Source organism: Curcuma longa, chromosome 1 (genome assembly GCF_044706935.1).
Source record: "Curcuma longa cultivar G26 ecotype Majalengka, Jawa Barat chromosome 1, ITB_CL_G26_1.1, whole genome shotgun sequence".
Classification (NCBI taxonomy): Eukaryota; Viridiplantae; Streptophyta; class Magnoliopsida; order Zingiberales; family Zingiberaceae; genus Curcuma; species Curcuma longa.
The window spans coordinates 16576345-16601284 of record NC_133861.1 but is presented as its reverse complement, the minus strand read 5'-3'; the positions used below and the strand labels follow the sequence as shown (position 1 = coordinate 16601284).

Below are 24940 nucleotides of genomic sequence, written 5' to 3'. Positions count from 1 at the left end.
TATCTCGATCAGGTTTGACCGTAAAGAATTGTTTTTTTTAAAATTAATTTGACTCGTTTGGGGTTTAGTTTGTGCGTTCAGTAATCAAGTCCAATTCGAGTACGAGCTGGTCCGAATCAAAACAGGGCAAGCATATTAATATTGGAGTCCCATTTTTAACGTACACTCAGATTCTAAATTCTAGAATAAAAAATTGGTACTTGTATGTTTTGTTTTTTTTAATAATTAAATAATTAAATGTATTCCTTCGGCAAAAGAATATAATTGAATGGGAACGAATTGATTGTCAGACGTTGAAGGGAATTGGCATCTTATCTTTAATTAAATTATGGATCCTTAATTTGTTTTATGAATCCTTTATTACTTACAGACAGAGCTGCAGATAAAATGGAAAGAGTGGAGCGTTAGACAACCAACGATAGAGAACAAAAACGGACTATATATACGAGCAATCTCTTGATCGAGACACAGAAGAAGACCCTAGCTCGAATCAGTGTTGTTAACTAACGTGGTGCAGTTACCTGACTTGTTTAATTGGATATATATGAGTGTCTGTTAAATATATATATTCGAGATGAATTTGGATAAATTCTCTACCGATCGATATCAAAAGAACATCTCACAACGATTAAGTTTTGGAAAGTATTTAACTTTATATGAGGTGATTTATGATCCATTATGCTAATAAAATATATCCAACTAAGAGCCCTAGCTAGCTGGCTCTGCCCATTCCTTCCATAACAATTCTCTTTATCATCAATTAAATCCTATTTAATTTGCATGGAAAGAATTACTGTACCCGCTGCTCGATTCGTGTATAAATTAAACCCCGCCCTGTTCCCTCGCTAATCGTGGCGCGCACCACCACCGGAACATCTCTGTTTTCTTGGTACTTGAAATCGGTATGGTGAGGCGGAAGCCGAGCATGGGCCGGCAGAAGATCGAGATCAAGCGGATCCAGAACGAGGAGGCGCGGCAAGTCTGCTTCTCCAAGCGCCGGAGCGGCCTCTTCAAGAAGGCCAGCGAACTCTCCATCCTCTGCGGGGCCGAGATCAGCGTCGTCGTCTTCTCCCCGGCCGGCAAGGTCTTCTCCTTCGGCCACCCCTCCGTCGACTGTGTCGTCGACCGCTTCCTCGCCGGGAATTCCCGCCGTCCACACCCCGTTAGCGGAGGCGGCGGCGGCGAGTTGCACCGCGAGGCCACCGTGCGCGAGCTCAACCGCCAGTGCATGGAGCTGCACGACCTGGTGGAGGCGGAGAAGAAGAAGCGGGACGCGCTCGAGAAGGAGATGAAGAAGGAGAAGGAGGGGGAGGGGAGGCTGTGGTTTTGGGACGACGAAGACGACGTGGAGAGACTCGGCATGGCGGAACTGCAAGAGCTGGAACGGAGGCTGGTGGAGTTGAGAAGCGATGTGGCGAGGAGGGCGGACCAGCTGCTGCAGGAGACCTTCGCACGCAAGCCGCCGTACTCCGGGGTGGCGGCGGTCGGAAGTGGCGCCGGAGCAGCGGCGGGGTTGTTCGCGGTGAAGAATGAAGGGGTTGACGTGCACTATCCGAGTCTCGCCGCCGGTGGGTTCGGCGGGTTTGGCGGTTATGGGCATGGCTTCTTTAGCTCCATGATATAATTACGTAGACTGTGTTCGTAAAATTAACTATATATATCGAACACGTACGTACGGATTAGCATCGAGTGCTGAATAAGGAAGATCTGAAAAGGTCCATCTTCTTCGGATATCTGTTAATTAACTCTTTGTGCCTCAATTAATCATTATTCATCAAAATATAGACATATTGCAAAGTGAGTGAGGTAGCATTTATTGAGTTGCCTAATCAGATTTCTTGATCGTTTTTCCCGAATAATCCAACGCCGATCGATTAAGTCGAGAGGATACGTGTTACGGATGGATGAGGAATATATACATGCACACTCTAAGCATGCAGCCTAAATCCTAATGCATGGAGATCGCCACACTCTTAGATATCGACTACATCATTAGATGATCATATTTATATTCACTAAAATTATTGGTTTTACAGTACATGATTTAAAAACTATACTTTCCAAGAGAATTTCTCCAAATGACTTCTTATGGCAATGCATTTAGACGTGACCCTCTTATCTGGCTTACCCGCCAGTGTGTCGTGTGCTTTCTTCAATTTCTTCTCCACTCAGGTCAGTTTCTCACCAATCAATCTACCCAATTAAAATGATCTTTTAAGGCAATTTTTTTAAAAATATATTTAAATGTATATCTTTTCGACTTTCTTAATTTCTCTCCTACTAGACGACACTATGAAAAAGGTTAACCTAATGAAAGAAACGATTAACCTATATATCTAACTTTCCACTTATTCATGATCTTCTCTTCATATATCTTCTTAGTTTTTTCATCTTTTCTAATGGACAACGCATTAATTATAAGAATTCTTCCTCCGAATCGAATGGACAGACTCTAATTACTAAACCTCTGGAGGCTAAAATAATGATTTGTACTGTGCTCGATTCAGTAACATGATGACATAGTTGTAGTGTTATTGGATGATCCTTTGCCGAGTAATTCGTCAGGTCAACAAAATAGATATTCAATTGGGTTGGCCTTCACCGACTTAGATTTATATATGCTTCTGAAGGGCTTCGGCTGATCAGTTCAAAAAATTCCCTGACAGGTAGTTTTGAGATCGGTGCATCTTTTTGGGATTTTCCTAACTACAGATATCGATGCTACAATTGAAAACAAGCACGAACACACCCCGCAACAATCCCTTCACCATCTCTCTCATGGAGCTCTTCTTCCTCCTCCCATGGCTACTCTTCTCAGGTGAGCTAGCAAACGACTAACTTCCTTCTCTAAAAATTACTTGCATGTCTATGCAATCAATTAATTTACGATCGACTATTGTTGATCCAGGGGCATCATGGGCATCGCCGGCAGAAGGTGCGGGCACCACCTTCACCATCAAGAACAAGTGCCCCTACACCATCTGGCCGGGCACATTGTCAGGCAATGGAGCCGGCCTCCTCGGCGGCGGCGGCTTCGAGCTTTCCCCTGGCTCCACCGCCTCCTTCTCTGCCCCGCCCGGCTGGTCCGGCCGCTTCTGGGCCCGCACCCGTTGCGTCTTCGCCTCCTCCTCCTTGCCTCCCAACGGCTCCTGCGAGACGGGGGACTGCGGCGGCGCCCTCCACTGCGCGGTCGGTGGCGTCCCGCCGGTCAGCCTCGCCGAGTTCACCCTCGGCGGAGGCGGAAACGGCGCCGCCAAGGATTTCTACGACGTGAGCTTGGTCGACGGCTACAACATCGGCATCGGAATCCGCCCCTCCGCGGCGGCGGGCGACAACTGCCGCTACGCAGGGTGCGTGGGCGACCTGAATGCGCAGTGCCCGGCGGAGCTGCGGGTGGCGGCGGATCCAGGAGGGGAGACGGTGGCATGCAGGAGCGCGTGCGACGCGTTCGGGTCGCCGGAGTACTGCTGCACCGGGGCCCACGGGTCGCCGGCGACGTGCGGACCAACGCGCTACTCGCAGCTATTCAAGGCGGCATGCCCGGCGGCGTACAGCTACGCCTATGACGATGCCACCAGCACGTTCACGTGCACTGCCGGTGCTACCGATTACCTCATCACCTTCTGCCCTGCAACCGACGACGCCGACAAGGCTTAGCTCTAAGCCTCTAAGTCTAACTACAATTACAAAGCTTATATTTACACGTCCAGTTGGGTATGAACGAGAGAAACTGAGACATAAACTACATATTATGTTACTTTTAGCTCACAGGAATGATAACATGCTTTCTAGCGTGCAGCAAATGGATCAATACTCCAATGAAAAAGTTGAAAATTTCTCCAGCTTTGTTTCTCCCACAACTATCCAAGACCAGAATTAACATATTCTTTGCTCTGTTTAATCCCAGACGAGGCATAGCAGACAACAAAACAGAGTAAAACCAAAAAGATAAGAATAGGTACATGAATACACTAGTAAATTTAACTAATATCTCCTACTCCTTCCAATGTACATAGTGTTGTTCAAATATTACTGCATCGCTTCCGGCTTATTCTTCGAAAAAGCCTACTTGGTATATCAGAAACACCCATGAATCCCTTTACAGGGCTATTTTTGCCGGGTGAAATTGGAACCTCGTCCCCGACAAACAAAATGCAGACGTTGCTGCTCTTAAAAATGGGGGATGAGAAAACGAAATGAGTGAAAAAAAATACTATAAAAATAAAAACTTTACAATTGCCAACTAGTATTGTGAGTAGGGCCTCCTGAAGCGTCTTAGCCACCAAGGTTTCATCTCACCGTAGCCTGTACACTGTTCATCCCCTTCCTCTGTACTGAAAAGCGTCTGGTCAGAGCAGTCAAGACTTGTTCCACATGCTGCATTATATGATTGGCACGTAGAGTGGCACACACGAAGTCTGTTGCCTCCATCGTCACACCGTTGGATTGAGATCTGTGACAGGAAAAGACAAAATTAAACTAAAATTTCCAGTGCCACTGATAACAGAAACGAGCAAAAGCCAAGTAGATGGATTATTGTCAGTTTCTAATACTTGACAGTAACTGCATTGAATCAAATTGAAGAGTTTAGCAGTAGGTGAGGCCCAGTAAGCACTGGTGTTAAAAATGATATATCAAGTCTGTTTTTAAGAGCAACATATCTGAATCAACAGGTTTAATGGACTCTTCCTTTTTGAAACTACTGGTAGATTAATAGAATTTATTGAAATCCTTTTTTGCCGGCATAGAACTAGAAATTTTTTTAAAACATTTTTCAGGTCCAAAGAAAAAGTGATACCCAGCAGGCAAGTCGTTTTGCGGCAGCTGCACAGTAGCCATTGTCAAGAATACTAAGAAGAGTCCGTCCGCCTGGCATTAATCTGTTGTAGTTAGGCATTACTGTTGCTGCTTCTAGCTGCTGCACTATGCTGGGTTCATTCGGTGCACAGTATTGTCCAAAAATGTTCAGAGCTAGCACATCACTGCAGATAGAGAGGCTTGGCAGCAATCTTGTGCTCTTCTGACAAGTATAACCTGCATAATCTGAACAGCGGAACTCACAGACACCATTGTCACAGACTCCTCCATGCAAACTGCACTGCTCATCACATACAGCTGAAAAAACATGCATTGGCAATTCAGTTATTATATTCACTCACTACAGCTACCATAGTTTTGAAAAATAATCTGTGCCATCACAAATATGGATGAATTCAAAATAAATCACAATGATCCAACTAAGGGGAAGGATGAGCAGTGTCTAGAATGACCAACCAAAAGATGAGTACAATAATACATAAATTTTCTCTTATATGGATCAATCTAGTGAAGCTTTGTCGGTTCTAAGAGTTAGATACCTAGTGCTAACTGAAAAAAAATACAAGTGAAGTTTTTTGTAAAATGGTTTAGTGATATAGATAAACACTAGTAATTGTATGCATTAATCCTTTTAATATTTCTATGCATTTTGATATTTATAATATGCTTTATCCTTTATAAGTGTATCATTTATGTAATTGGTAGATCAATCATTTAAATAATATATGGCATGTCTTAAATTTTCTTTCATACGAATTTGACATAAAATATTATGGATGTAAACTTAAACATTGCACTGTACAACTGTGCTATCAATAAAAGTATTTTTAGATGTTTATTTAATATGAACTGCATGTGTTGGTTTATGCATTAGTATACAATATATAGGCTATGTTGGTTTATGCATTAGCATACAACATATCGGCTAAGTAATGACTCAACCATCTACAGCCTGGCCCCCATATGCTTTTTGAACCATGTTCGCTATCAAAGGCATTAGCAACTAGTGTTGAAAAGTAGAATTCACGATCATAAAATAAAGGCAAGTTCTACCTGTAGAGCAGTCAATTCCAGTCCACCCACTTTTGCACACACAAATGCCATCTGGATGGCACGTGCCATGTCCACTACACTTCCTTGGACATGATTCTGCACAGGAAGCAGTGTTTATTAAGGGAAAAGTATGGACATAGTAAAATTTGCTAACAATTAGCATTAACAAGTACTAAGGATATCATGATCTTGTGACCACAATAGTGTGCACGGCAACAGAAGCTGTATTTTAACCAAAAAGCCCAAGAAGATGCATCAGATTGCTCCAGAGCATTAGTGCATGACAATGAACCATGACTATTAAGCATAAGTTTTGTAATGTTGTATAATTGACTCACTAAGCCTAGGGAGGAATATTGTAGACGTTCAGTAAAACATATTCAATTAATTGCTGCCTCAGAAGAAGTTGCATATTCAATTAATTGAAGCTAGGGTGGGATACTGTACACATTCAGTAGAAATAAGTGGTAATGATATTCTACATTACCTCCAAAAGGTACTTATTTCAGCTTTTCAGAATTATGAGATGGGATTTGCATAACTAGTGCTCAAAGTTTTCTCTCAAACTTGGGAACAGACAAGCATGGCTCACAGGAAAAACACAATTCAGTCATTTGACAACTACAGCTTAATCATGCAGTTGTAAAGCATTTCTCTTGAATAAATATAAAGTAAACATGAGAATATCCTTGGTATGGATGTCAAGACATCGCAGTATATGAAGCTTTACTCAGGCTTAAGATGTTGAAAATATCATGTGGTTGAGATGGACACAAATGTAGTTAAACTACTGGAGCTCTTCATTAGCCAATTAAATTCCTAGTAACTGGATGAGGAAAAGGACATAACCATGTAAAACCTACTTTTGCTGCAGTCATTGCCATGAAACCCTAGAAAGCACTGGCACTTCCCATCAATGCAATCACCATTAAAACTACAAGAGTTGTAACACTGTCCATTTACATTCAGATGGCGGCATAACTCGTCATATGGAGGGCATATCAGCTCGCCTGCAACATCAAGTTCGAATATAAGTGTCCATGAACGTTATTATATGGAATGATAAAGCACAGAAATGAATTTTACCATGAAAACCAGGAAACTGAACAGGACCGCCAGCTTCAGGGCACACCTTCCAGATACCATCCACAGCAACCTAGACAAAAAAAAACAAAAGATTTTTTTTTTTTGCAAATGATAAAAAAACAGGTTATATGTCATATGTGAACAATCAAATAACACATATATGATAACTATTTAAACAAGTTTGTCGAACAAAAAAATCATTGCAGGAACCATGCTGATGTTAATAAAATAAACAAATATTGGAGGGATTTATACCACTGAACAAAACCATGTATAATAATAATGCTAATACTGGGAATTGCATCAACAAAAGGAACCACGTATACATAAATATGCAAAAAGACCAACAAGCAATATATTAAGATAACAAAGAAGATATAGCCACAGCTCATCCTCTGCTACTTTGATTTGTCTTTGAGGCGTACTCCTACATTTATGCACTTAAATGAGTCCATAACACAGGAACTATAACATATCGGTGTTCCATATCTTTACTGCTCTTCCAAAAATGGTAGAATATGCAATATAAAGAATCAAACAAAAAGAAAGGAAATGCAAATAAAAGAAAGAATATGCAATATAAAGAATAATCTACCTCTAAAATGTTGTTGCTACATCTATGTTGATAACAGCCATTTTCCTGGGTCATAGATCCCCGAATGAAGCCTGTACGCACCAATGAAGAAGCCATACATCTGACGAGTATGTGGCATATTAGAAGATGAAAAAAATACACTCAAAGTCTAAGTTTATCTAAGTTAAAATGCTTCAATCATTTATCTCTTATCCAATTATTTTGATGCACTTGCTTATCAAACCTCTTCCCAATAAGAAAAATAACAAGCAACTAAATATTGGTTAATTGTTCATCTTACCTGGAGTTAAATCCTCGGACTTCACCTAACATCCTGTCTGATGCTCTTGCACTATTGCTGTCTGTACATGAACCATCAGAATATGCAACAAAATAGGTACAATAGTCTGCCAAAGATGATTGTCCACCTGCATTAAAGTGGTAAGTGTAAAAGCCACAGAAAAACATAATACTGAAGTTTGTACTACATGTTAAAGATGATTGTCCACCTTCATTAAAGTGGAAAGGGTAAAAGGCACAGAAAAACATAATACTGAAGTTTGTACTACATGTTATATATTAAAGGATTAATTTGGTTTATAATGACAAAATAAAGTCATCCACAAAGGGAAGTTGGCCACACTATATCCGAAAGTAAACACCATGTGGATCTATTATGCTATGTATAAATCATTTCTCTTCAAGTTTTATATTTCAGTGCACAAGAGAAGTTGTGAGACAAGATCCATGTCATGACTAATTGGTAATTTAGTTATTATATGTGACAATGAAATATCAAGAACATCATTTACAGACAAGATCAAAATTTCATAGAATCCAACCATACCTTTATTAGCCTGTGGGAAATATTGAGCCCATTTTGGCAAGTCCCCATTATAACTAACAATAGGACAGTACCCTTCCGCTTCCCGATTGTATGTACATCCAGACAACTGTGTAGAGTTGCAATGATATGCCCCTTTCCAATGGTTGCAAGGAGATGTAATAAATTCAGTTCCTTGGTTCCAACCCCAATCAAGCCATTCTGCCATGCTATAATTAGCCTGGTACCATCCACTATCCTCTAAGAGAGCTAATGTCATTTGTGAAACTACAGATTTTGTGTCAACAGATCCTGTCATAATTTCATTCATCATAAGCCTTTTCTCCCAGTGAGAACCTGCCATATGTTTTTGCATCATTGGCACACCAGTTTAGTGGCATCTAATGGAAAACTAACAGTACTTATGAACAAAAAAGCACCTGATGTACCACGACCTCCTCCATCTTCCAACTCCAAACCAGTGAAGTTTTCAGAAAATGCCTGGCATAACATGGAAATTGTACAGTAAGAGAAAGCATAATCTTAAATTTCAGATAACTAAACGGATTCCCAAAACTTCAGCTTACACCATAATGATATCTAGCACGCATAATAACTCGAGGTAGGACAACATGTGTGACCATGCGCCCAATCTTTTCGTCCCTAATTTGTATAGTGACCTAAAAACAGACACAGGGAGTCATGGATATCAAAGGTAGAGAGCTGCTGGTACAGAATAACAGAATAGGTTTAAAATTATTAACAGCTGCAAGAAAAGCACACCTGCTTATGCCTTCTTTTTCTCTCATTGCGGAAATGTGTAAAGGCATGAGGATCGAAACCCAAGACATGAATAACCTACGAAGTGTGATTCCCATCAGTTACCAACCATATGTCGTAAACCTCTTTAGTGGAGCACCTACCAACCTCATGCATCAATGTAGCCAAAAGCAATGCTTCTGCATCAGCAGTTAAATGACGAGGTGCAACATTTACATGGCCTACAAAATGCATAAAGTTAAGAATAAAAGAGATAGTTTAATTTCAAACAATCACTGAGAAGTTTGTGAATGACAAGAAGAATTGTTACATAAATAGCACCTGCAATTGCACGGCCCCACTGATCTCTCTCACATGCTACTGCCCAAGCAAGAGTGTTGCCAGTTGTTGGTCTGGTAGTTACTAAGAGAACCAGATCTGCCTCAGCAACACCATCTGCATTGTATAGAGCAACTGAAGACAGGACACCTAAACTGAAACTAAGGCATATATAGAATTTTGAGGATAGATACCTTCAATATATTCACGGGGAATTTGCACCCCACCATCCTGTCCGCATGCGGAATATCCACTTAACTGCAAATTCCCCTTGACAGGTTCAATAGCTAAAGCTCTTTTAAACCACTGCACAGTTTGGCCAAGTGCCTATTTAACATTTTAATGAACAAAAACCATTAAACATAAATTCCAAAATGGAAATTTGAGTATAACTACCAGTATTTAGAATGAAATTGTGCCCAAGTTCAAACTACAAAGAGGTCAAATGAATGAAATAGACAAAGATGTTAGTTTTGAATAGGTTTCACCAGTTTCAACCATTTTCAAGCGGTTTACATATCATTGAATTTTACTACTATATTCTAGATTTCCAATTTTACTATATATAAATGGACGTGCAGATTCTTGTATAGCTGACAATAGAATTTTAAATTTTAATTTCAAAGAATAACTTTGGGAAACTGACCATGAGTTAAAAAATGTTCATCTCATTATTTTTCTTTCCTTAAAGGGTATCCTATTTCACCATTATGCTTGCAATTCTATGATTTGTGAACAATGGGATCTGGTCTAAAATTTTGGAGTTATATAATATACATACATATGTGTGTATATATATATATTGCACCAGTATTTTGGTTAAGTCAGATCTTCAAATCTGATTGAGTCAAGCAATTTGAGTTTTATTGCAGTTTTTCAATAAAAATGGAAACAATATCTACATTAAAATCTTATGATGCCATAAAATAAAAGACATCTTATTACAAATAAGGAAATAACAGATAGAAGCAATCTCAGAAACTTTCTTAGGGTACAGAGATAGATATAGATTACCCCACTACAATCTCTTTTATTCCACTTACGCTCATAATTTGATAATTCATCCAAAACAAAATAATATGTGGAGCAAATAAAAACAAAACTAGAATATTTATTTTATATAAATCTCATAACCTTAGGATGAAATTGTCCAATAAATGTTATCCAACATTGATCGCTAAATCTTAAGGATCCTAATGCAAATTCGAATTTAAATTTTAACAATATTAGACTTTGTGAAAATTTATTTTGATATATCTAGGAGAACAAGTTAATTTTGTTAGTTTTGATTTTATAATTTTGATAATTAGAGGATAGGAGATTTGTTCAAAGTTTGACTGAGCCCTCTTAGGATAGGATCACTCTTTCCAAAAATATTTTAATTTATTTCCAATTTTATTTGAGTTGGAGTCATTATAAGGGATATTAGTCCCCATATTAGTCATCTTTTGCTTAATAAATTTCCTCTTCATGAGTTCTGTTATGTGTGTGAAACTATTTATTTCTCTATATGAGATTACTTATCCTTGTGTTGCACCAAATTCGCACTAGTGAAATAATAATACAAATTTCAGGAGTTGCTGATTCAAATAGTTTATTAAGCAAGCATTAAATCCTCAAAAAGTTGATCATTTCTTATTTTGACATCTAGATGAGCAAGATGTAGTTAAAAAAACAGCATCTCTCATTGTAAGAGCAAGCATGCTTGCTTTGCTACAACAAGGAGACCGTTGGTGGTATGCCACATTCAATAAGACGTTTCCTATGGTTTGAAATGGCATTAAAACTGATGGAATGTATTATCTTTTACATCAACCTACTCTTTTGCCTTGATGTAGTTTCCATCTAATTTTATTAGTATGCTTATTGAACATGATAAGAGAAGTGACCCTTAATTAAATAATTCAACCATGTGAGTCCAGAAAACAACATAATATTGGTAGGCTCAACAGGATCGACAATCATCAGACTTCAGATGTGGGGATAAACCAAGATGTCATCATGTTCACTGGTTAACTGTTGACATCTATGTCAAGGCCCAAATTCTATACCCTAAAACATTTAGTATTGGCATGTATCTCCAATGGAAATTGCCAGCTCTCCAATTACAAGTAGCCCATTCCTTTGCCCAAAACTAACACTAGATTCCTTCAAATATGAATTCTAATAACTCAACCTAATAAGAGAACCTAAAGATTAACTTAATAACATGAGGCATGTGAGATGTGACTAGAATGCAGAAGCTCAGGAAAAAATTAGCAGGCTTATAAAGGCCAATGAGCCATACAACTAGCCCATCACTTACTATATGAGCACCACTAGTGTATCATGTTAATTTTGGTTCACAATCCATCATAATTGACATAAAGAATGTTGGACAATTGACTAAATGTGTTCAAACCATCATAGTAGCCATATGGCTAGGTTGAAGTTCAAGATGTCATCAAATTGCATCTTAAGTCTTCCGGGATGAAAGTCCTAAAGTTTAGTGAACATCTTATGAAGTAGCTAAAACAATACCTTCTGAAGACGTTTCTTTTTGTCCTCCCCTGGAATATCCTCCAAAGTGCAGTTGTACCAACAATCTGCAAATACTGGTTGATCTCTTAGCGAATTGCACAGGGGAATCCTAGGAATTGATGCTGCAGGAGGTTCACCATGCTGACAATACCAGAGAAGACTAATTTATGCCAGGAAAACTGAAGGCCTGAGTGCACAGTTGGAAAATAATATACTTGCTACTTATTACCTTTACCAAATCTCCAACATTTCGACAATCTCTGTCAGAAGTATGCCCAACAGCGTCATAGTTTAGAAATATACGGATAGGCTTTTTTGCATTCTTTTGTGCTGAAGATGATGCAGAGATGTCAAGCAAAGTTCTTCCCCGATGTACATCTGAATCTGACATACTGGACTCACGGTAAACTTGAGGAGTAACTGAGTATTCTTTCCTTCCAGGTTGCCGCCTCTGGTGCAGTATGTCATCATGGATGCATGAATGGGTGCGATAAACATCTTTCTCCCAAACTTCAGAATGTTGCCCAAGCTGAGGCTTGCTGTCTTGAGGTGTTGCCGCAGTGCCACCAATACTCACCAGGAGCAATACTATCTGTAAAGCAGGGTGATTTTGTGTTTGGCAAAATTATCTTAAAGACAACGTATTGGAAGAAAAAAACGAATATTAAGCAGTTGAAAAGGAAGGTATCCAAGATACCAAAAGGATCGCACTACAGGTTCTCAACAGAGTTGAGTGATCCGATAAAAGAAAAAAATAAAGACAGTTTCTCCCAAAGGACAAGGAAGTCGATTAAGCTTCAGCAGAAACAATACGAAAAAAATCAGGAAGGCAAAGGATATCAATGCAATCTACGAACGAAACAGCTAGCTGTAACCGAAGTCACTCTGATCAGATACTACGGGAGGACTTAAACTATCCAGGGAGACAGTTTCTTTCCCGCAAAAACAATCAGTTAAACCCAAACCCAACCAATCTCTTTCCTACACCACATTGACAAATTTCTCCAGGATCACGAAGCAAGTCAAACAGGCTGCCCCAATTCTCAATACGATTAAGTTCATCCGGTATCCTTCTCGCCCACAGCGTAAAAAGTTCCTAAAACTACAATAATCTCAGAGATTAAGTGACCAAACTAGCGTACCTGAAGCGCCACGACCAACCCACGAAATGCAGCAACCGATAAGACCCCACGAGGAAGCGAAGGCTTCACCTCCATATATCGACTCAAAAATTACAGGAGCAACTTCCATCAAACCTCCAAGACATCGCCCATCCACACCGCCGACGACGACAGGCGGCGCTTCGCCGCCCTCGCCAAAAGGAGCTACTAGTTATCCTTTTCTACAAAAATCACGAAATTCCAAATGGCTTCCTGATCGCCATTACGAGCGGCGACGGCGTCCGAGGTCGAAATGTGACGGGCGTCGGTCGGAACTCGGGAGCGGAGAAGCGAGGTTTAGGGGAAGGTCAGAGGAGACGGTCGGCTGTAGCCCTCAACTCGCAAAAAGTAAGCAATTATTTTACTCAAGTCGCCAACTTTATCCACTAGGAAAATAAACAAATTTCACAATCTCAAAGCACGTTTTAATAATAATAACGGACCGCTACGACGCTATTGAGCTGTTATCCCATTACTCATTAGGTGATTAATTATCGTGGATGATTTAACAATAATGCAGTCATGTCTCATAATTAACATCTCATTATCTATAATAACTTACTGCTCTTTCTTAATTATAATAAATATATATATATATATATATATATATATATATTATGGAAATAATGAAATCCAGTATAAGATTAATTTGACAGTAGTGTTCTTTAAGCAATCCATTTAGTTAACTTTCTTCATTTGTTCATTAAATGCTCAACAAACATAGGCGAAATGGGCTCCATGAAAGTTAAGTGTGTCTATAAATTAAACTAGTTGTACATGTACTAAAAACGTTTAATCATCTCATTACGTAATTAATTTTTATCTTGTTTCTTCCTTTCAAAAAGGAAAAGGAGTTGATATACATCTAAGTTAGCAGCAAGGCACAGTCAACTGGAGAAATTAAAGAAGAATAAAAGATTCGACAGATCATAATCTACAATATATAGGACCTTGAGGAAAACAAACCACTTGTACTCGTGCTTATTATAAATATGCTTTGTCACTAACAAATTTTTGGTGGGTGGAGTGCAGTTCACATAGTTGAACAAATCTCACTTGGGTCGCCTACGATTGCAAGTTATTGGTCATCTGGAAGAACGAAGGCAGGCAGCTTTATGAGAAAACAATGTAAATTGTCTTGGAGTAATGGGGACGTAAGTAAGTTCGCTGAGGAGGTCTGATGCCTACCGAATCCTGATTTCTTCACCTGAAATTAAAACCAACACCTAGTTTCTTCGCCTAAACTTCTAATTGGTTTGACACATGCAGCTGATCGATTGGACTGGACGTTGAGGGTTGACAAACATGCATGCACCATGCAAAGTTCAGCTGCCAGTCGCCTCATGATATAGCTATAAAGGTGCGTACTGCAGCAAGTTGCTAAAAATGAACATCACAATGGCAAGGGCATTGTGGCCTTTAACAAGTTCTTTCATCAAAAGCAGATGCTGAGGTAGGAGTGGGTGTTTGTCACCTCGCCAACTTTGCCAGAATGGATGGTACTGAAAAGGTGCATGAACCGCTAGAGCACCAGTCAGAAAATTTTAAGGGCGAGCATTTAGGCCATCCGTATAGAAGAATCCAAGGGGAAACAGACCAGGAGTTTACTCTTTTGGATCCGCCCTACAAGGTAAAAGCAGTGTGGATGCATAATTGTGTATTGGAGTAGTTGACAGTGCGGACCACCGAGAAGAAGAGGACAAAGAAAAGCCAAGCCAAGAGATGCGCGTTATCCCAATGAAATTTCAGACTGTCATTCTCGCAAAACCAACCTCAGTACAATGGGAGATGATGAAAATTATGGTTGGGACGGCCACCAACTAAAAGTTGGAAAACGAAACACATGCCTCGTTACCTTCTGCAACTGAACTCGATCGGTTCGGCTGAAGTTTAAGCTTCGAATAAATATTAATTGTCTCCCTGATTTCGTAAATAAGTGGTAGTGAAGACAGTACCGCAAATTGGCATATATACCAGGCTTTTGTGCAGGGAAGAGAAGCATCCACTGGAACCGGGGAACAGAGGAGCAGGATGAGCACTAGAAGAAGGTACCGAAATGAATCCAATTGACAAATCTAATTAATTTAGTTAATTGTATTTTTTGCTGTCGACCTAACTGTGAATAACTAAAAATGTTCTTAGACTATCTTTGTAAAAATCAAATCAACTTTGTTTACATTTTTACTAATTTTCTACACGTAAGATGAGTTGTTAATCGCTAATATCTTTAAAATAGAATTATGTGCTTTTAAATATTTTAACTGAATATTAATATTTTTCTTGTGTTTAAAAAGTGTATATTGATGAAAAGATTAATCGTAATCTGTTTTATATAATTTATGTTCATCCAAAAGTCAAGACTAAAAATGTAGGTTGATTTAAAAATTAACTTTCTACTTCAAAATCAAAGATTTAAACTTCTAATCTTTTCTAATTAAAGATTTTTACTCTTCTAATTTTTTTTAATATAAATTTTTTACCATTATAAACTTCTAATTTTTCGAAGTACAATATTAATATTTTTTTATATCTAAAATTTAAATTAAGTTGTTTTGTAAATGAGTTTATGCTCGTTACTTAAGTAAATTATTATTATTTTTATTTCAAAATATATTTTGATAAAAATCTAATAGTCTTTGCATGACCCAATCATGGAGATGGAGGTGCGTCCATCTTCTTTGCTTTACAACAACCTGTATAAAGCAGAATTTGCTTCTGTTAGCTATAATGCCGGAGTAATCATTGAATGAAAAGATAGACGGGAAAGTAAGGAAGGGAAAATAAACACCATCAAATCATACATGAATCATGAATTACTCATGTAAATTGATGTATTGATTTCCTCCCATTCCTCTCCTGACTGTCCGAGTGAACCCAGCCTCAACTTTATATCGATGGTTCTTTCTACAACATAAGCTGCATATCTCCATCGTTAATCAACTGATTAATAAATGGCAATAGTCCTAACATTCGATTAAGCATTCTTAAGCAAAATCTTTTGAACTTGAGGTGCGATAGAGGAGTCTACTAGCACTTGATCACTATAAGCAGTTAGGACTCAGGACATTGGATCAAAAGCTAGGGGATAAGATGGTGCAGCAGTCACTGATGTAATGAAAAATTTTGTTTCATGAAAATGAAACACAAATCACATGAATAGTGCTAAAATTTGTAATCTATACACGGAAATTGGGATAAGTTTAGGTCATAAGTTTGTACAGTAGAGATGTCAAACATGCCGTGCCGGCAGCAACCCAGCCAGGCTCAGCACGTTTCTTAATAGATCATGCCGAGCCAGGCTGACGGGCTTGGGCCTTGTCTGGCCTAATTGGCCGTTTTAACAACACTAGGTTACAGGACTCTCTCACTAATAAATATCTTGAAAATCTCACACTAAGAGTGTTTTCTAAACAATTCCTGAAATCTCCATTCTACTTACCCGACAAACCAAATCCAAGCAAAGCAGGTGCCAATTCTAATAGAGGCTCCACTGAACTTGGAGCAAACTTCCTTGCAAAGAGGAAACAAAGAGGTGAATGGTTGTCATTGTATGAGCAGTTCTGCCCATCACGAATACTCTTGAGAAAGGCTTCGCTTATATCACTCCTGCCGAAGGTTGCTGGGTGAGCACCACCTCTTGACCAATCCACCCAAGTAATGCTTCTGTTTGCCAGAAGATGGGGTGACTCTATGGTGAGCATGGTGGGGAAGTAATGCTCATCCACATAACAATGTGGCCTGCAGAACCTTTCAAACTTCTGATAATAAGCGGTGTCCTTGACTATGGTAACGGCCAATTTCCTATTCACTTCAAACCACTGAGACCCCTTGCGCCATTGCTCAAGGTTTACTTCTGGAGCCATGTCTGGATTATATCTGCCCCGTCCGTATGGTCCTGGATCATCAATCACTCCAATGAAGCTATACTTGGATTTCATCAAGTATTGGTAGGTAATGTTGAAATTTGACAATGGAATGCATGACTCTGACAGCAGAATGAACCGTTCATTTGATAAATCAAGTAGCGCATTTGCAAGGAGCCGTCTTTCAGCATCACACATACTCATCTGCCCCCACTCAGACACCTGTGGAACAGATGTTCAAATCAATAAAATGAAAAAAAAAAAAAAAAAAAAAAAAAAGAAGAGGAAACAACATACAAGTTGGAAAACAAGAGTTAACTGAAATAAATTGTGCAATACATTAAATTATACCACAGTAAAAAATGACGATTCACTTCGCATGATTATATTGTTAAGTAACGTACTCAAATAAGTGCACAAGTCACATGATACATTGTGGCTAGAAGCTGAAACTGATTATCTCTCCCTAGGATCAAATCCGGAAGAAGCCAAATTTTATCGGGAAAAGCTCCATGTATCCAAGAAGCTAAGTACATCTTTGTTTGCCTTTACTCATGAACAAATTTTAAACGCATAATCATAGGGAACAAAAAAAAGACTGATTTAGAATATATTACTTCCAAGGTCTTGAAATGCCATTTTATTTTAGTTTTAATTTAACTACTTGCAGTACATGATATATTTTGCATGTGTCTTAAGAACAGATTATCGTAGAAATTTATGCAAGAGACACTCATTCCATTGTTAATCATTAAGGCTTCTCATATTTTATCTTCTCACCATGAGAGATCACTAACTGAGACACGACCCCTGTGAGATCAGCGACTGAATCACACCAAAATATCTTGCATCGTCACCTACTTAGAATGGTCTTGGCAAATTCTTACCCTCGAATTTCATATAATAATATAGTTGAATGAATTCTCATCATGATTGTAATGACCTCTTAACATATCTGACACAAAGCACAATTGCTCTTTTCCAAGTCCAGACTCATTTAAACACTCACAAAAATATATATCATTTCTAAATAAATCATCTTATGGTAGTTACAAGTCACAACATCAGTCAATGTCCTTCAAGTGTTTCTGTAAGCCTTTTGCGTATGTGCATTTGCACTGATCCTAATATTTTAATAAGATTCCCTCTCCAGATGCCATTTGTCTACTCAACTGCAATATTTCACAAGCAATTAATGAATGCTTGTTTGCTCTCTAGCACAACTTTGGATTATTAGTAGGAATTGCATTATCACAGAGTTGATCAAAAGTTCCTAGTCACAATAAAACTAACTGTAAATGAAACAATTATCTCAGCAGGAAGTACAACCTCAAGTCATAGTAATCTTAAAATAGGAGGGTAATGACTTTGGAGAAGACCAACTACCACAGTGTGAGAGGATGTGGCCCAAAAGAAATGTCCAGTCAAGTGTGCTATTTTCTGATCTAGATGATAAATAATGTCAAGCGAGCCCAAGGCAGGAAATCTAAAGTTTTGATTAATACACAGGACATGAGTAGATGGATTTTGCTGGCCTGAGCATGCAAGACAGACTTTCCTTAAGGATTCCACTTCTCACTACTCAAAATCAACTTGCTAATATGTCCTCCACGTAGAGAAAAAACGATATAAGCTTTGCTTAGCTGTTTTTATAGTACTAGACAGTGTCAAATGTTGAAAATTGAAAATATAAGAAAGAACCCTGTTATGATCTTTTTCCACATCTACACCCATCGTTTTTGATTAACAATGTGTTCCAACTGAAATTACTAATATAGAAACTTCTACGACAGTAGCTAAAGCTTAAAAAAAGGGTCATGTATTTGATATTAGACAGTATTAGAAGTTAATACTTCCTTAAATTGGATCACATACTTCTTCCCAGATGCTACTTTACTGGAGTAAATATTTCCTCAACTTAAAGAAATTAGCTTGTTGACTCATTTTGACTCAAAATATTACTTGTGACTTCATTTTAAAATGCATTTTGATCATCCCATTCTAAAATGTCCTAGAAAACCCAAAATATAATCATGGAATCAAAATTTCAAAAGCATATGCAAATGGTATGTCCATTGCATAGCACATACATGAGATGTACCAACTCGTAATACTTGTCTATTCCCATTAACATCACTATCTTATCCAACTTGAAGAAAACTATTTTGACTCCTTGAACGAGGATTGTACTTTTGATTTTTCATCATTGTTTGGTTAGAAAAAGGGAGAGCATTAGCTTTGGTCAAAAACGAGAGAAGAGATATAATAATCAATAACAGGCTGTTTGGAAAGAGGAAACCCCACTCGTCTCTCCAATTCAGTTGGCAGACTAATCTGGGCGCAGGTTAGGGACAGTTAGGAGAACTCTCATCCATAGGGTATGATTAGACAAAATAGGGGAAAAGGGACATGATCAGATAAAAATAGAAAATGGAAGGACTGATCCAGTAAATAACTCTTACTTTATCGTCTCTTTCACCTTTCTGTCCTTCCACACCAACAATGCAAAGCATATCTACTTGCTATGTAAGTAGCATTAAGTAAGTGTTTTTAGAAATGTGTGTGCTGCATCATCTAAATATATTTCCAAAGACTGTTTGCTAAGTGCAATCATTTGTGATGGATGATCTACAACTTTTTTTACATAATTTTTTAGAGGAAAAATAACTGATCTACATTAAATTTGAACAAAACATAAAGCAGGTTCATAGTAAGAGACAAGCGAGTTAAGAATAACACAAAGTTCAGTTTTAAATCGTGACTTCAGCGATAGTAGAATACCTTACTGGGGATCTGTCTCCGGTAGAAAACCGAGTTTAAGGTGAAGTTGGCCTTGTAAGATGGATGTGTATGGAGATAGACCGAGTAACGACCTTCGTTCCCTCTAAAGTACCTCTCCCAGAGCGGAGAAAGCGGCAGCGGCCCCCTTGTCAAGAACATAAAAGCGACCTTGGGAACCCTCTTGAACGGGTACCTCTTCACTCCGGGCACCCACGACGCTCGCCACAGGAGCTCCTCGTCACTCATCGAGTGCATCAGGTCCGACGGCGGCCGGATCCATTGCTCCAGGGCACCCGTATCCTCGACGCAGGGCTGGAACGCGGTGCCTGCCACCGGGAACCCAATCTGCAGGCGGGTAAAGTACATGGCGAAAACCGAGAAGCCGCCGGCGAGGGCGAGCACCGGAAGGATGATCTTGAGGAACAACCGAGGGGAAGCGCGGGGCTGGGAGGCGGATCCTCTCGCCTGCGCCAACTCCTTGACATTGTCGGAGGAGGAAACCCTCGGTTGCATCATCGAAAGATCATAACAGTGTTAAAAATAGGGATTCAGCATCGACGAGGTGGAGAAAAATTTAGCAATGGTACAGGATTCCAGATCGATGGAAGAATAAGCCGCGACTCCAAGATTTGTACAAAAATGGTAGACTGTGAAGTAAATGTAGCAAGGGGAAAACTCTTGGTGAACGGTGACTGAGGACATTAACGGATGTTTGCTTCTGCCATGTGAAGAATTCGAAACTGCATTGAGCCCTCTATAACAAAAGAGGTGGGCTGGGCTGGGCTGGGCTGGGCGGGGTGAAGCTTTACAGTGATACATACATAAGCTGTCAGTTAATTTCTCCAGAACTTTCATATACATATATTACATTAGAAACGCAAACAAAATATTAGAGAAAACACTAAAAAAATCCTTTGCATTTTAAAAATCTCAAAAAATATCTTACCTTCTCCCTAAGCAATCAAATACTTTTTTTTATTTGGATCAAACTCGCTCAAACACAAGGCCAATTGCTGCTGAACAAAGGCTGCCATGCATATTCTTGCATAATTCGCACTCTATTTTAAATCAGAAATAAATTAAAAATGCCTACTTCGAAATAATCGCTAATCCAATGTGGGCCCACCCTTCTGGCAGCATTCAGAGCTTTTTGTACTTGGAACTCGATCCAAATGGGACGTACGTAGATTGCCTTCAAATGCAAGAATCACTCGTTGAGGATAAACACAACTCTCGCTAGGCGCTAGCTGGCTGGGACTAACGTGACTCCCATAAGGCTAAGTTGGTGGGTAAACATGGACGTTTTGAGTTTCACTGCAAGTATATTATTGAGTGCTTAGATTACATGCGTGTTGAGGGGATTATCATTTACTTATGCACTTTTATTTTGACATATACAACTTTTGCTGATATATTATAATTTATAAATAATACCTTTTTTTCTGATGTCTTTCTGTAGTTTCAACATGCCAGGAATAACAACCATATGCTATTTCATATCTATGTTCATCTCTGCCTTGTTTTGTCGTTGGTTGGATGTTCAGTCTTGGCAGCTGCTTCTCTGTGGTTTGCCATTTTTTAATGCGCTAACACACCAAATTAATTAATAAACGGGCGATCACATTAATTTCTGTCTTCCGTGATTTTCCGGCACACGCGAGCCTGTTGGTACACTTGGCCTTCTTCACAATAGTAACCCTGTTCCGGCGCGCAGTGCTCGTCGCGGGAGCAAATGCAAAGGCCTTCCAGAGCGCAACCGTCGCCTTCCACAACAACCTCCTTCCCTCGTAATCCCAGCACCGCATCCGTCCACTCCGAGGAGAACAACCCCTCGCCATCGTACCTGCGCATCACCCTCAAGAACTTCTGCAACCTCGCCCCCAATTTGTCCTTCATCCCGATGAACCCCACGTTTCTGTTCTTCCCCCAGTGCGGCAACCCACGGTACTTGAACAGCGCCATTTGCTCAATCTCCTCCAGCACGCCCTCGTGCAGCCGGGCCTGCCGCGGGTCTCTGGCGCGGTAGTAGCTGATGTCGACGTCGACAGCGTCCTCCGTCTTGCCGAGATAGGCCGTGGAGTTGCGGACGAAGCGCATGAGGAAACCAAAGTAGAGGTCGGGGCCGCAGAGCGCACCGGGGTTGGCGTCGCGGAGCTTCTTCACGTCGACGACGAAATCGGTGATGTTGGCGAAAGGGATGCTCACGGCGGTTTGGTAGTAAAAGAGTCCCTTGAGACGAGGGTCCCATCCGCAGGCCGTGAGAAGGCCGTCCTCAGCGCTCCGCAAGCACGAACCTGTTTAGAATTAAATTAGTTAAGGATTACGACTAATTAAGTTGAAAACCAAAATTAATGAATTAATGCATGCCTGAGCTTTGCATGTCGCTTTGGTTTCCGATGACCGGATAACCGGTGAAGCCATGCGAGCCGCCGCCGTTGTTTCTGAAGCCCATTCCGAGCGAAATGAGAGTCTGTACTTGTAGTTTGGACAACACACATTTGCTATTTGTGTCTCCTATTACTTCCGCGAATTTTTCTTATTTATTTATTAGCTATTTAATTACGTAAAGTTAATTAATTAGCTAGAAAGGAAAGAATTGTGATTAGATATATATTGTGCGACCTGACCTGCGGCACGTGTGGAGGCGATGAAGAAGGCGGACTGAGGTCGAAAGCCTATAAAATCATTTCTGCCCTCTCCCTCGGTGATGACGGGGAGTTTGAAGTCGTCTCGGTAGACGGCGATGGCCTGAGAAGGATACCAGATGATGTCGCCGTAGGGCGTCGTGGCAGCGAAGGACGAGATGGATTGCTCGAACGTTGCGTCGCTGACGACCCTGTTGGTGACGGACCGCTTGAACATCGGTTCTAATTGGAGGGTCACCTGAGTTCAAAGTTAATTGCATGCCACAAATGAATATTAACACGTACAGCTAGCAGATTATAATGTTGTTGTATTTGCAAATTTATTATTATTACAAGTATACACGAAATTCTATTTATGTGAATTATTCTAAGTTTGACGGCATTGTATACATGGAAATTTTAAAGAAAAGGGCAAACAAAAGTTACACGCCATTTTATTTTTGGATATCAAGTAACGACCGCACGTGCTCTGATTACGCATGACGTATCGAAATGAATAATAATCGATAAAAAAATTATATGAATACATACAATTACTAATTAGTTTAATTAAGTATATACCTGAGAAATAACTCCGAGAACGCCGAGAGAAACCTTGGCGGCCAAGAGATCAGGATGATGCTCGCCAAGGCTCATGATCTTGGCGTAGTATCCATCCGCCGATGGGACAGGACTGGGGACCACCAGCCTCATCCCCACCACGTACTCGTGCACCGCCGATCCCTTGCCGACTGCCGAGCTGCCGTGGGAGCCGGTGCTCAGCAGCCCGCCCAGCGTCACCCCTTCCCAGTACGGAGAATGCGGCAGCGCCATCCCCCGGGCCGCCGCCGCGTCGAGGAGCGCCCGAAGCGTGATCCCTGCCTCGAACGTCATTCTGGCTCCGTACGCGTCGGTGCTCACCGTCCGGTTGAGCCGCTGGGTGCTGATGAGGAGGCCCGGCCGTCGGTCGGGGCCGGCAGGGCACGACAGCTTCGGGATGCTGTGGGAGTACACGGTCACCACCTTCACGCGATGCCTCTTGGCGGCGGCGTCAGAGACGGCGCGCAGGAGCTCCTCCTCGGTGGAGGGGTAGGCTACGGAGGCGACGTGGCAGGTGCTGCGATCTGGAAAGGCGCCGTAGGCGTTGGTGAGGGTGCAGTTAGCGTTTCCGGACTGGCACAAGACGACCGGCCCCGGAGGTGAGCCTTGGACGAGGAGGAGGAGGAGGAGGAGTACTAGGAGGAGAAGCGGGGCAGGGAGGGTGGAGAATGGCAGGGGAAGAGAGGTGGGCGTCGGAGTACTCATGCCGGCCGTAAATTGATCACTGTGACCAAGGCGGCTAGGCCGAAGTTCATGTTTGCAGAGTTCCTTCTCCATGTATAAATAAACTCCACATGAGCCGCTGTGTGTTGAAGGCTTGATCTTCTTCTTGATTGTTCCAGGCCTACATTTGAAAGCCATGCTTGCCTTTGACGGAAACCGCGTCATATTACACATGCGTTGTTTGAGCCTAACTTGCCATTCAGTCTTAATTAGCTCGATCCCGTTTTGTTTGGGGACTTGTTTGCTCGACAAGCAATGCAAATTATGGCGCATAACGTTAAAGGAAGGACGGTATTCCATGACGTAATGTTAGGCAACTAAGGCTTTTTAGAATTAGGTGTGTGTTATGTTGGTATTTAATTGAAATTTTGTTAAAAATATAATTGAATTTAAAAATAGAAGTATTATCCAAATCAAATAGCTAATAATTCTCCTAAAATATTAATGATCCGGTTCGAAATTAAAGGATGGGATGACTCGACAAAGTAACCATGATTAAATATTTCTGACTGACTGTATACCAATTAATTCAATTTTTTTTAAATTAGATGCTCTTTAATTTGGGTCAGACTTTAATAAATCGACTTCAGTAGATCGACTGTCTTTAGGTCAGGTTTCAAATAGGTTGATTGCCTTCACGTCGGCACTCGGGATATTAAATAGAAAAAAAAATTCATAAAATGTTTACAAAGATTCAAGGAAGTTATTAGAAGGATATCAGAGTGAACTTTAATATAGCCTTTTTGACATTTAAGTCAAATCTCGGAGAAAATATGAAAGAATAAATAGAGAAAAGTAAAGTGAGTAAAAAGTTATGAGATTGCTTCTTTTGATATTGTAACATATTACCTTTAATATGCAATGAAAGAGTGAGTCAAGTTCACAAAAAACTCTTTTTTTAGTTGATGAGAAACATCTCTCTTGGTGATTGGCGATTTAGCAACTAGCAAGCTGAATTATAATTTGGGTAAACCATATCTAGATGCGATTCAAATTGAATTTACTTGAAATGTTTTGAGGTTGATTGGATTAAAGCCCAATTTAATCTAATTCCAAGCTCAATCCAACCTAACTTGAGTTTGTCATGATCGAGCCTGAACGCAACTTGTCTAGACCAAAGCTCATTTTGACTTTGACTTTTAATTCAACATGACTATTGACTTATATCATGGGTAAACGGCTATCTCCACCATATCGATTAACAAAAACAACATTTA

The 24940-nt window shown here is 40.1% G+C and overlaps 5 protein-coding genes across 5 annotated transcripts; 2 read left to right on the top strand and 3 right to left on the bottom strand.

Moving 5' to 3' along the window:
- Positions 1–898: 898 nt before the first annotated feature.
- On the top strand, positions 899–1624 carry LOC141844626 (agamous-like MADS-box protein AGL29). Its single transcript, XM_074732938.1, has one exon. The coding sequence runs from the start codon at positions 905–907 to the stop codon at positions 1622–1624; it is 720 nt and encodes a 239-aa protein (XP_074589039.1). The 5' UTR covers positions 899–904.
- A 470-nt stretch (positions 1625–2094) lies between these two features.
- LOC141824987 (pathogenesis-related thaumatin-like protein 3.5) lies at positions 2095–3768 on the top strand. Its single transcript, XM_074712346.1, has 3 exons — positions 2095–2172; positions 2713–2818; positions 2909–3768. Exons 1-3 carry the CDS (start codon positions 2095–2097, stop codon positions 3655–3657), a joined length of 933 nt encoding a protein of 310 aa, XP_074568447.1. The 3' UTR covers positions 3658–3768.
- A 212-nt stretch (positions 3769–3980) lies between these two features.
- LOC141831121 (uncharacterized) lies at positions 3981–13447 on the bottom strand. Its single transcript, XM_074718552.1, has 17 exons — positions 13115–13447; positions 12202–12564; positions 11973–12113; positions 9647–9779; positions 9456–9569; positions 9282–9355; positions 9138–9212; positions 8942–9034; positions 8795–8855; positions 8379–8711; positions 7833–7959; positions 7553–7652; positions 6958–7027; positions 6735–6881; positions 5872–5967; positions 4799–5115; positions 3981–4453 (listed from the first exon to the last, which is right to left on the bottom strand). Exons 1-17 carry the CDS (start codon positions 13187–13189, stop codon positions 4244–4246), a joined length of 2529 nt encoding a protein of 842 aa, XP_074574653.1. The 5' UTR covers positions 13190–13447; the 3' UTR covers positions 3981–4243.
- A 2842-nt stretch (positions 13448–16289) lies between these two features.
- LOC141834061 (glycosyltransferase BC10-like) lies at positions 16290–20445 on the bottom strand. The gene is made up of 2 exons (XM_074721513.1): positions 19777–20445; positions 16290–17217 (listed from the first exon to the last, which is right to left on the bottom strand). Exons 1-2 carry the CDS (start codon positions 20290–20292, stop codon positions 16564–16566), a joined length of 1170 nt encoding a protein of 389 aa, XP_074577614.1. The 5' UTR covers positions 20293–20445; the 3' UTR covers positions 16290–16563.
- A 954-nt stretch (positions 20446–21399) lies between these two features.
- LOC141824978 (L-gulonolactone oxidase 2-like) lies at positions 21400–24023 on the bottom strand. Its single transcript, XM_074712334.1, has 4 exons — positions 22983–24023; positions 22404–22659; positions 22144–22311; positions 21400–22070 (listed from the first exon to the last, which is right to left on the bottom strand). Exons 1-4 carry the CDS (start codon positions 24021–24023, stop codon positions 21400–21402), a joined length of 2136 nt encoding a protein of 711 aa, XP_074568435.1.
- Positions 24024–24940: the final 917 nt, after the last annotated feature.